The sequence below is a fragment of the Mobula birostris genome, chromosome X (assembly GCF_030028105.1).
Source record: "Mobula birostris isolate sMobBir1 chromosome X, sMobBir1.hap1, whole genome shotgun sequence".
Classification (NCBI taxonomy): Eukaryota; Metazoa; Chordata; class Chondrichthyes; order Myliobatiformes; family Myliobatidae; genus Mobula; species Mobula birostris.
This window is the reverse complement of record NC_092402.1, coordinates 80,473,533-80,486,484: the sequence shown is the minus strand read 5'-3', so window position 1 is coordinate 80,486,484 and position 12,952 is coordinate 80,473,533. Positions and strand designations below refer to the sequence as shown.

Sequence of the window (12,952 nt, the reverse complement as noted above, 5' to 3'; positions counted from 1 at the left end):
CTTGTGACATTTGCTCCTATATATTATAAATTGTTTACATTTTTTTAAAAAAAAAGGACAATATTTGGATCAAAGTATATGCTGCTGTACTTTCGCTGACTAGTCTACAACTGAATTACAGCTGCTCAAAGACAAAACTGGTTTCTTGAGCTTGTGTCACTGGCTTCATCAAGGCATTGCGGTGATGTTGGGAAACAGACAACAGGATCAAAATGTGCTCTATTTGGTAGTAACACACACAAAATGCTGGATGAAAGCAGCAGGCCAGGCAACATCTATGGAAAAAGAGTAAACGTTTCGGGTCGAGACCCTTCATCAGGGCTGAAAGAGAAAAAAAAAAAATGAGAAGTCAGAGTAAGGTGGGGCAAGGGGAGGAAGTTCAAGGTAGTAGATGAAACTGGGAAGGGGGAGGGGTGAAGCAAAGAACTGGGAAGTCAGTTGGTGAAGAAGACAAGGGGGTGGAGAAAGGAGAGTTTGACAGGACAGTACAGAAGACATGGAATAAAGGGAAGGGGGAGAAGCACCAGAGGGAGGTGATGGGCAGGTAAGGAGATAAGGTGAGAATGGGGAATGGTGATGTGTGTGTGTGGGGGGGGGGGGGGGGAGAGAGGGGGTTGGTGCACACAATTACCAGAAGTTCAAGAAATCGATGTTCATGCCATCAGGTTGGAGGCTACCCAGATGGAATACAAGGTTTTGCTCCAAACGAGTGTGGTCTCGTTGCAACAGTAGAGTAGGCCATGGACTGACATGTCACTCAGAATGGGAATGGGAAGTAGAATTAAAATGGGTGGCCACCGGGAGATTTTTCACTTTTTCTGGCAGACTCAGAAAAGTGGTCTCCCAGTCTACGTCGAGTCTCACTGATATACTAGAGGCCACGTTGGGAGCACCACAGCTGAAGTGTCACCTCACCTGGAAAGACTGTTTGGGCCCTGTATGTTGGTGAGGGAGGTGGTGTAGGGGCAGTATCTATGGAGGGAAATGGACAGCTGACTTTTGGGTCAAGACCTTTCATCAGGACAAGATAGAAAGAGAGAAGATAGTCAATATTAAAAGGTGGGGGATAAGGTGATATTTTGTGTGTTCCACCCACTTTCTCGCATTGAGTCACTTGTGGCTCAAGATATATGGAACACTGAAAAGAGAAAAATGGAGATGATAACAATTCTAAAACCTACACCATACATTTGGTTAAAATATAAATTGTAATTTAGGCTTGAAAATAAGTTCATACATTTCAGAGCATAATTGCCAAGTTTTTAAATTGCTTAAGTTACAACATAGAACTCCGCAATTTTAAACATCTTTGAATTACCAGGGTCGTCCCAGTGTGGGTTGCTGGGATTTTTTCCATCCAGGGTACAGTAGTCAGACCATTGCAAAGTGAATGTACTAGATCACAAGTGGTATTTTCAGGGCAGCAGTGCAACATATCTGAACAGCAAACCGCCTGCAACAGAGAAACATGACAACCCAAGTGGAAAATACACCAGCCTATGTATTATGTATAACATCTTAAAAGTGCTTAAATACAAGTAGTTCCAAATAATTTTTTAGCTTTTCAAATGAGATGAATCATTAATTAAATCTGCCTTTGCTCCTCCAACTCCCAAATATTATGCAAGTAGCACTTTTTACAAGTTATCTGAGAACTTCATTAACAGGACATTGTAGATTGTTTAATGAACAGTTATGAATTTAATTCAAATCAAGTGCAGAAGGAAAAGATGTTATTGAGAGAATTTATACAATTAGTTAAAAGAGAAAAACAACAAATTAACAATGTTACTGAAAAGTATGTCAATGACCTGCTGACTTGACAGTTTAGGGACTGCTTCAACAAGCACTTATGCCAGAAGAGCCAGTAGCCAACCATTTCAATTCAACTTCCCATATGTGGGTTCATGGCCTCCTCTACTGCCACAACAAGGCCACGCTCAGGTTGCAGGAGCAACACCTCATATTCTGTTTGGCTAGTCTCCAACCTGATAGCATGAACATCAATTTCTCCAACTTCCAGTAATCACACCCCCTCATTTCCTCTCCCCCCACCAACCCTTTCTCTTCTCATCTATCCATCACCTCCTCTGATGCCCCTCCTCCTTCCATGGTCCACTGTCCTCTCTTACCAAATTCCTCCTTCACCCTTTTACCTCTTCCATCTATTGCCTGCCAGCTTCTTCTTCATCCCTCCTCCCCCACCTACCCCCTCCTTCACAAACAAGAGGAAATCTGCAGATGCTGGAAATCTGAGCAACACCCAAAATGGTGGAGGAACTCAGCAGGCTAGGCAGCATCTAGGAAAAACAGTAAAGTCAACATTTCGGGCCAAAACCCTGCCAAAGGTGTGTTACCTTCTCCTTCACCTACTCTCACCTGTCAGCATGTACTACTTCCCTTACTTCCATCCTTGATTTCTAGATTCCTCCCCTTCCTTTCTAGTCCTGAAGAAATGGTCTTGGCCTGAAACATCAGCTGTTTATTCCCCTCATTAGATGCAGCCTGACTCACTGAGCTCCTCCAGCATTGTGTGCTGCTGCTAGTCTAGATTATCACCATCTGCAGAATCTTGTGCTATTAGGGAGTTTTTTCAGCATTGTTTTTATTCAGATTTTCAGCACCTGCATTTTAAAAAAAATTCTGTATTTGGACTCTGACAAATCCAATGTATAGCCAGTTTTGGTCAATCACAATCACATAAAACCATGAAACTATTTCATTGTTTAATCATTGAATTTGAATAATTCGTGAGATAGTTGTTGGTTAATTGCATTTACAGGACTTCTGTGCAGAGCTGAAGTTATGATAGATTTTCACAAACTACACAAGGCACAATAGTGCTTTTGACAGGAATCCTCATCCCATTACTTTAAAATGGTTGAGACACAAGAATCTGTTATCAAGACGGCTCCAAGCCACAGCATCAGGTTTGAGTTCTAGCCTGTATTAATTTATTCTGTTAGTTGCTTTGTTCAAATGTTTTTAACTTTACCAAACCATGGTAGTATAGTGGAGAGCGTGACATTATTACAGCTTGGGGTGTCAGAGTTTAATTCTGACAACATCTATTCTGACAACATCTATGTCCTCCCTGTGGAATAGGTGGGTTTTCTCCAGGTGCTCCGGTTTCCTCACACTGTCCAAGGACATCTAGTTAGTAGGTTAATTGGTCATTCTAAATTGTCCCATGATTAGGTAGGGTTAATTGGGGGGTTGCTGGGCAGTGAAGTTTGAAGGGCCAGAAAGGCCTATTCTGCACTGTCCCTCAATAAAATTTTAAAAGATTTTGTTTATCCAAGGTTGCAAAAAAGTACAGGGGGGAGGAGGGGAGAGAACAAAGCAACTCTTAGGCAAAAGACAATGTACAAGAAAAGCAGCCAATTTTCCATTACTGAAATGTGGCTCTCAAGACATTCAGTCCATCACTCAATACAGAATCCAGTTCTCTTGAAAAGTCAAGAAATATGATTCTTCCAGTCAGGCTTTCAGAGCAGCTCATCACTGCTGAGCACTGAGGAGCAAACACAGATGCAGCATGCTCTTTCTGGGTTTTTGATTTTGCAAGTGCTTGGAAAAATGATGATCTAGGAACAAAGCCTTTTCAGGCAGATAAAATGCAATGGACAATTGTAAGAGTGGTGTCAGGTGCCAGACCAAAAGGATTTAAGCTTCATTTGTGCTCACTGAAGCTTTTCAAAGCGGATTTCACTTTACCAGATAGTAGAAAGAATGAAGCAGTAAAATAGATTTCTATAAACTATGCCACTAGTGGCACTGTAAAATGGCCTTCAACTTAAACACATTTTCAAAAGCTTAAGATCTGAACCCAGTTTACATGGCAAGATTTACAGAACTAAAAAAATGCACTTTTTGCCAAGTCATTCCCGGGAGGGACAACATTTTTCAACTATTGCACACTTTTTTTTAAAAAACTGCCCAAGAACAAAGAAAATACCACTATTGTTTATAGATTTAGAGATTAAAATAAATCTAGGAATGCCAATAAAAGGAAGTGACATTTAAGAGCTACCTATACTTAAAATACAGAAATGTACTCTTAATTGTTTGTGATTTTTCTGGTTTGAAGAGAGCAATTATTGCAGCAGCCACTGTATGTGAAACCTACAGGTATTAGTTGACAAACTTGACAATTCAACTTATTGGAAGCCCTGGAGAAATTTTCATCTGATAAAAAAAAATGTGGGTTAGATTATAAGGCTAATATATCATGTTTTACACTATCAATCATAAAACAATTTTCAAAGACAGACTTAGATTAAAATCAACATAAAATAAACTTTTCTTAATTTGAATAAGTTTGCTAAAATAGGCAAGCAAACACCTCTCTGGATTCAGGAGCAAATTTCCAATTCTCTAGATTAAAAAAAAATCAAATTCCTTAGCTGAAGGTAGGCACAGTGATTAAATATTACAATGAGAGTCAGAGAAAAGGTGCAACTTCTTATCCTGAACTAAATTTTGAATTGGAAATATGCAATCATCATTTGAGGGGAAATGAGCGAATGAAATTCAGAACTCAACCTGTTAGGGCAATGAGTTGCAGAGAAAATTGTAATTCACAACTATTCATGTAAAGGAAAATCAAAAATGGCTCATTGTGGAAGGAAATCTAATCCAATTGATTTTGTTTTGGTTGTTATACTCGTAGACAATATTGCAATCGATACATTGATAACGTTCATAAATTAGCAAGGGTATTGTGCAAAACATACCGCAATTGTGATTTTTTTTAAAAATACAGGAAGAATAAAATATTTTGTTTGACAGCAAATTACAAATGTTCCTTTCAAATCTGGGGGGCTATTTCTTATAGCCTGTTCCACCATTAATTGAATTCATGGATGACTGGTTTTCATATACCTACCTTGTTTCACATATTCCATCAAACCTTTGGTCAGCAAAAGATTAACCAATGGACCTAGTATCAATTACTATTTGAGAAGTTCCAAATTTCTACCAATTTCTTCAGTGGGACATAACTTTAGTGGCTCTATGGTAAATAACAAGCATTTCAACATACTTAAAAAGGGGGAAAGCCCAATGAATCACGAGAAATGATTTATTTAAGTAGAATAAATAGGGTATAGCCTACATTGGGTAAAGGACAGCAGGAGTAGTTTCCAGTCTTCCCCTTACAGCAGGTTTGATCATCTGTGCACTTGTGGCCATCTGAGCAAGTTAAAGATGAAGCCAGGCCAGCAACCAGAGTTAGGATCAGAAACGTTTGAATCATGACCTACAACAGAACAGTCAGACACAAGTCAGTCATTTCTCTATCTATTTATACATAACCTGGAAATTCAGCTTTGAGAACACTCAAATAAGCACAGTAAGAGTGTGTCCTGCAACAAAACAATTACATTAGTTGAGAGATTCCATTCCAATCTTTACTGCACACCTTCTCAAAAGAAATTTTAACAACTCACTACAAATAGTGAATCAAGCCATTTCCCTACATTCTACTCAAAACTTAATTTAGAAACACTGCAGTTAATAGGAATACATTTATTTACCAGTTCAATGAAGATATGGTTTAGGGTTGGCTTGGGAAATGAGTGGTGTGTCTAGGATTGCCTCTATTCAAAGATCCCCATTGAAAACCCCAAAACAGGCATTTTACAAGAACATATTTACACCCAGCTGTGATGCCTTTTGAACTTATTTGCTATTGACCTCCAGGGAAAACAATGATCACTAGAATCAAGAATACAGATAGGCAAGAGAACTGCTGGCAATCATGGAAACAAGAACATTATGAATCACTGAAGATGACCATATTAAAAACAAAAATTTAAGGTATATCACAACAGTACTTTTTTGGGGGGGCGGGGGGGGGGGGAGAGAGAAGAAATGGGCAACAATCCTTTTGTGTCTATCACCTAAACTGAAACGCCTGGTCAATCCATTGAAGAGTCTTCTTTCCAAAACTCAAGCATGATACAGGAATGCTGAAAGCTTAACATGCATGGTCTAAACAAGCAATTCTTTTCCCTTATGCCTAGTCCCTTGATGAGATTAAGCAACATCATGCATTTGGTGTTGGTCTGCAAAATAAATCACCAAGATGGCATCTATTGCAAGTGGAGGAGTCTATGTGGCAGGTCAAAAAAATTAAAGTGGTTCTCTTTGATTAATGAAAAGCAAGCTTGTAATGTCAGAAAAGTACAAGTTTGAAGATAGCCTGGTGCTTTGCAAGATCATAAGAATCTGCACAGCAATACAGGAATGGGATTTTCTTTGTGAATTTTAACATTTACTTTTTAAAGTGACAATGGAACTTACTTTTAGCCTCACAGTTCACTCAAAAAATTCTTATTTATTCCTATCTCTTTAGCCAACAACCTCAAGTTAGTACTCTCTAGGCAAAAAGTCTTGTAATCATATAGTAGTTTTCACGACAGATCAAGATTGTTCCACAGCTGCATGAAATAATTTTGAACATAGGTAGTCACTGTTATGATGTTACAGATATGGCCAGTACCCACAAATAAAAATGCAATAACTAGTATGGATTGAGAAACACTTTTGCTATTTTTATTCATTCTTGGGAGCTGGGAATCATTGGAAAATCCAACATTTCTCAAGGCTAAATGCCTTAGATAGCAGCTGCAAGCTGCCTTCTTAAACCAGTGTACAATGATATTGGGTCATTGTTCCTAGATTTTGACCGACCATGAAGGCCTGGCAATGCAATTGTAAATCAAAATGGATTTGCAACTTGAAAAAAAAAAGCACCTATAAATGGCAGCGTTTCCCCAAGAACCTGCTCCCTTTCACTTCCGGGGATAGAAATTGCAGATTTAGGTGGTGATAGAATTGGCAAGGCAAGGGAAAGCACATGGCTGAGGAAACAAATGTTTGTGGCAAATTTGCGCACATCGAGTAGGCCCCTTTGTCCTAGATCAGGTGTTCCCATCTTTTTTATGCCATGGACCAATACCATCAAGCAAGAGGTCCATGGAACCCAGGTTGGGAACCCCTGTCCTAGATGGTTTTGAGCTCTAAAAGGTGTTGGATTGACCTCATCCAAGCAAGAGGAAAGTATTCCATCATATTTCTGACTTGCACCTGTAAATTGAGCAGCAGAACAAGTCGTTCAAGGCAGGTTATTCAACCTCTGATATGATTTTTATGACAGGCCCACCTACGTTTGTAGCCAGAAGATGGTGGGCAACTAGGTGATAGTAATGATAAGGTATCAAAGGATGATGATTAGCCTCTCCATAGAGATAGTCATGGCCTGGTATTTTTGTGACATGACTTTTACTTATCTGCCTATGACTAGACAATTTACAGATTTTGCTGTGCATAGGCACCGACTACTTGATTTGAGGAGATGCAAGTACAATTATACAAGAAACAATCACACTTCTTAAATCTGCAAGTTTCCATGAATTATGGAGGCACTTTAATCAATGCACGAACAATGGGGGGATTTTAAGACTTAAAGGTAGATTGGGCAAATTAAGTTGCAAGGGTTGCTACAAGAACAAATTCAGAAAGTGCATTCAGGACAGTTTCCTAGAGCAATATGTTATGCAGCTGACTAGGAACACTATCTTGAATCTGATAATGGATAATTATGCAGCCTTAATGGATGGCTTTAGAATAAAAGATGCCCTAGGAATTAGTGATCACAGGATGATCGTGTTTTTTTAAAATTCAGTCTAAGTGTGAGAAACTTAGCAGCAACAATCATTTAACTTAAAGAAAATTATAGGCTGAGAATGACCTAAGTGGGAAGGGCACATTAGGCAAGAGTACACAATAGGTGGGAGACAAAAACTCAGCAAAAGTATATCCCAACAAAGAGGAAAGATATCATGGGATGGACACAAGTACTGGTCGATCCAAAGATGGGGACAAATTGAGAATTAAATAAAAAGGAAAGAAATAGTGAAAATAAGGACAAATTAGCAAGGAAGATAAATGAAACTGTAATTACTTTGGCATACAAAAAGGATGTGGTCCAAAGGCCTTTTAGAGTTTTACAGTGAAGTCTTGGCCAGAATGGATCGAGGGAAGCGAGATACACTTTGGCTTCCAGAAAGGTTAAATCATGCAAGTCACAAGATAGATTTTCGAGGTAATATATAGACACAAGTAGAGGTTAATAGGCAAGAAAAAGTAGGGATACGAGGGCCATTTCCAGTTTGGCAATGTGAAACTACTGGGATATTGGAGGCTTCCGCATTGGAACTTGGGAGGAAGTGAATGCAGATATTTGCCAACAATACTAAAACAATTCAGCAGCAGTTTCTGTAACATCAGGTCTTCTACTTCTGCTTTCAACACAGCTGAGGTCAGAGCAGATTAACTTCTGGCAAGAGAATTTCCACATTTCACAAGAAAAAAAAGCAAAACAGGAGTTGGCCAAGGACTGCCCTGGCATTCAAAATGATCACGCTGATTTCAGCTCTTCTATGCCAGTTTCCTTAGCCCTTGTCATATCTCAGTTGTTTATATCCCAACTTACCTCAAGTCTATTTGTTCAAACCTACAATGTTCTCTGTCTAAACAAAGGGTCAAATTAATTTCATATTTCCAAATTCTTGTATGGTCTTAACCTTCTCCAACGCTTAACAATTTCAGCCCTATAATCCTTCAAGTTATATGTGCCCCTCCAATTTTGGCCTCTAAACATTCTGGATCTTGATCCCTTCACCAACTTTAGCGTGAATGTCAATAATCGATGTCGATAATATTCAATAGTTACCTTTTGACCAAGCTGCCCCAAATCTCATGCAACTCACGTGTACTTTTTTTTTGGGAGATTGGAGGATAAAACACCAAATATTGCCCAGGCAGTAATACGATCCACATCAGGTGAGATTTCTTAAAGTACAGAGCCAGCCAAACCCATCAAACCGAAGCTTTAATCGGAAAATATCCCCAATGCAAACCAAATATATTTCATCAGAAGGCAACTAAAAAAAGCTACAAGGAAAGAAAAGCTGAAATATCAAGGTAAGCTAGGTAACAATATAAAAGGGGGTGAGAATAGATACAGGACCACAGAAAAATGACATTGGAGAGGTAGTAATGGGGCAAAGAAATGGCGGATAAACTAAGTAAGTATTTTGTGTCAATCTTCACAGCGGAAGACACTAGCAGTATGCCGGAAATTCAAACGTGTTGGGCGCAGAAATGAGTGTGATTTCTATTTCTGAGAAAGTGCTTGGGAAGCTGAAAGGTCTGAAGGTAGATAAGTCACCTGGATCAGATGGATGACACCTCAGGGCTCTGAAAGAGGTAGCTGAAGAGATTGTGGGGGTGTTAGTAATGATCTTTCAAAAAGCACTACATTCTAAAATAGTTCCAGAGGACTGGAAAATTGCAAGTGTCATTCCACTCTTCAAGGAAGGCAGGCAGAAGGAGGGGAATTGCAGACTAATTAGCCTGACTGCAGTGGCTGGAAAGAAGTTGGAGTCCATTATTGATGAGGTTTTGGGGTACTCAGAGGCATATTATATTAAAAAATATATATCATCGGCCAAAGTCAGCATAGTTTCCTTAAGGGGAAATCTTGCCTAAGAAATCTGTTGGAATTCTTTGATGAAATAACAGGCAGGATAGACAAAGGAGAGGCAGGGGATGTTGTTTACTTGAATTTCTGGAAGGCCTTTGAAAAGCCTCAAGTAAGGCTCTTTAACAAGAGCCCACGGTATTGCAGGAAAGATACTGCAGACTGAGTACCCCTTATCCAAAGTGTTTCGGACTTTTTCCTGATTTTGGAATACATGAGATATCTTGGGATCACTTTCATTTCTGACTCTGAATTTACATGTGTAAGGGGTTTCTTTTTTTTAAATGTCACTGCGTAGTCTAATTAAAATGGCTTCTTTATTATGTTATAATTGAAAGGGCTTCTTCTGTTATGTTAACTGCTGAGAAAGTCCTGAAGCTGGCCGGGGGGGGGGGGGGGGGGGGCGCTACACATGCTACATGCAAGAAGCCTCTTGCAGAGACCTGGGCATTGTCTGGGAACCTTGCCAGCATCTTGTGGAATTTTCCATCTGTGACGTCATATCAGGGCTCAAAAAAAATTTCAGATTGAGGTTTTCTGATTTTGGAATTTTGATAAGGTGTATTCAACCAGTAGTATGGATAAATGATTGCCTCCTGCCAGTCAGCCAAAGAGTGGAAATAAAGGGAGCCTTTTCTGATTGGCTGCTAGTAAATAGTGGCGTTCTGCAGGAGTCTGCATTGGGACCTATTTTTTGTTTATGTCAATAACTTAGAAGATTGAATTGACAGTTCTGTGGACAATACAAAGATAGGTGGAAGGGCAGGCAGTGTTGAGAAAGTGGAGTCTGCAGAGGGACTTGGACAAATTGGGAGAATGGGCAAAGAAGCGGCAGACTGAATCGTGTGGGGAAGTATATGGTCATGCACTTTGATAGAAGGGATAAAGATTAGACTATTTTCAAAACGTGAAGAAAATTCAGAAATCAGAGGTGCAAAGGGACATGGATTCCCTAAAGGTTAATTTGCAAGCTGAGTCAGGAGTAAGGAAAGCAATGCAATATTAGCATTCATTTTGAGAGGACTAGAATATAAGAGTAAGGATGCGATGCGGTGGCCTTACAAGGCATTGGTCAGACCACACTTAAGAGTATTGTGAGCAGTTTTGGGTCCCTTGTCTATGAAAAGATGTGCTAGCATTGAAGGTGGTCCAGAGGAGGCTCATGACAGTGATGCCAGGAATGAAAGGATTAACATGGAGTGTTTGGTGTTTGATGGCTCTGTGCTGGTACTTCTTGGAGTTTCAAAGAATGTCGCGGGGGGGGGGGGGAGGTGATTTGCGGGCAGAGTGAGAAGAAACCCATTGAACATTGAAAGGTCTGGATAGAGTGGATGTGGAGAGGATGTTTCCTATAATGGGCGAGTCTAGGACCAGAGGGCACAGCCTCAGAATAGAGATGTCTGCTTAGAACAAGGATGACGAGGAAGATTCTGGAATGGTTCCAGAAGGGTAGAAAATTGCAAATGTCACTGCACTCTTCAAGGGAGAAAGACAGAAGGAAACAAAACTATAGGCCAAAAATCTGTTCGAATTCTTGAAGTAGTGCCAAGCAAGACAGACAAAGCTGAATCGGTTGATATTGTGTACAGGTGTCCCCTGCTTTTTGAATGTTCGCTTTACGAAACCTCACTGTTACGAAAGACCTACATTAGTTACCTGTTTTCGCTAACAGAAGGTATTTTCACTGTTACGAAAAAAGGCAGCGTGTGCCCCGAGCAGCCGCTCTCCCCTGGAACTGCATTCTCGCCGGCATTGTTTAAACACATGCCTGTGAGCAGCCGTTTGCAAGATGAGTTCTAAGGTATCGGAAAAGCCTAAAAGAGCTCATAAGGGTGTCACACTTAGCGTAAAACTAGACATAATTAAGCGTTTTGATCGTGGTGAACGAAGTAAGGACAAAGTGAGTTTGGCTTGTGGAAGTTGACGAAGATGATGTTGAAGAGGTTTTGGCATCCCATGACCAAGAACTGATAGATGAAGAGCTAATGCAATTGGAAGAGGAAAGGATAACAATCAAAACCGAATGCAGTAGCGAACAGACCGAAAGTGAAGTCGTCCAGGAACTGAACGTCAAGCAACTGCGTGAGATTTTCGCTGCAATGATAAAGTAAATGTCGGCCCAGATCAGAAGCGATTGCCGATTGCGCTGCCTCTGATGTGGGCCGACATTTATGTGCCAGGCAGCACCTAATTAATTAGCTTTTTTATTTCGCTTTTTTCTTAAAGATGTGCTGGGTGCGTCCCGGCCACTGCTGTACCCCTGCATGCTTCGCAGATTGGTATCGGTTAGCTGCACGGAGGGTGGGGGCCACTGCACCACCCCAACCTCTGATGACTCAGCCTAACACACCATCATGTGTGCTCTGCGCTGTCTTCCCAATTCCAGTAAGTGATACTACACTGTACATACATTATTTCTACTTTATATAGGCTGTGTATTTCTATGCATTATTTGGTATGATTTGGCAGCTTCATAGCTTAAAGGTTACTGGAGAGAGTGTTTTTGCCAGGAGCGCTTGCGTGAGATTTTCACTACGGAGAACAGTGCAGGCAATGATTGTAGAGAAGTATTTCTACTTTATATAGGCTGTGTATTTATCATATCAGTCCTGCTTTTACTATGTGTTACTGTTATTTTAGGTTTTATGTGTTATTTGGCATGATTTGGTAGGTTATTTTTGGGTCTGCGAACGCTCACAAATTTTTCCCATATAAATAAATGGTATTTGCTTCTTCGCTTTACGACATTCCGGCTTACGAACCGTTTCATAGGAACGCTCTACCTTTGGATGGCGGGGCAAACCTGTACTTGGATTTTCAGAAGGCCTTTGACAAGGTGCCACATACGAAACTGTTTAACAAGCTACGAGCCTTTGGTATTACAGGAGAGATTCTAGCATGAATAAAGCTGTGGCTGATTGGCAGAAGTCAAAGAATGGGAATAAAGGAAGCCTTTTCTGGTTGGCTCTCAGTGACTAGTGGTGTTCCACAGTGATCTGTGTTGGGACTGATCCTTTTTACGATACACGTCAATGATTTGGATGATGGAATTGATTGCTTTGTTGTAAAGTTTGCAGATGGAATGAAGATAGGTGGAGGGGCAGGTAGTTTTGAGGAAGTAGAGACTACAGAAGGAGAATGGGCAAAGTGGCAGATGGAATACAGTGTCAGGGAGTGTATGGTCATGCACTTCGGTAGAAGAAATGAATGGAGAGAAAATTAAAGAGACTGAGACACAAAGGGACTTGGGAGTCCTTGTGCAGGATTCCCTAAAGGCTAATTTGCAGGTTTAGTCTGCAGTGAGGAAGGCAAATGCAATGTTAGCATTCATTTCAAGAGGACTAGAATATAAAAGCAAGGATATAATGTTGTAACCTTATAAAGCACTGGTGAGGGGTTTGA

General features: G+C 40.3%; 1 protein-coding gene across 2 annotated transcripts in view; it reads right to left on the bottom strand.

Annotated features, from left to right (window-relative positions):
* LOC140191912 (progranulin-like) overlaps positions 1–12,952 on the bottom strand; it is a 78,516-nt gene that overhangs the window by 45,330 nt on the left and 20,234 nt on the right. For both annotated transcript variants that reach the window (XM_072249773.1, XM_072249774.1), the window contains exons 3-4: positions 5,117–5,260; positions 1,319–1,453 (exon numbers count right to left, since the gene is read on the bottom strand). In XM_072249773.1, coding sequence (XP_072105874.1) covers positions 1,319–1,453; positions 5,117–5,257 — 276 coding nt within the window. In that variant the 5' untranslated portion in view covers positions 5,258–5,260. The remainder of the gene's footprint in view (positions 1–1,318; positions 1,454–5,116; positions 5,261–12,952) is intronic.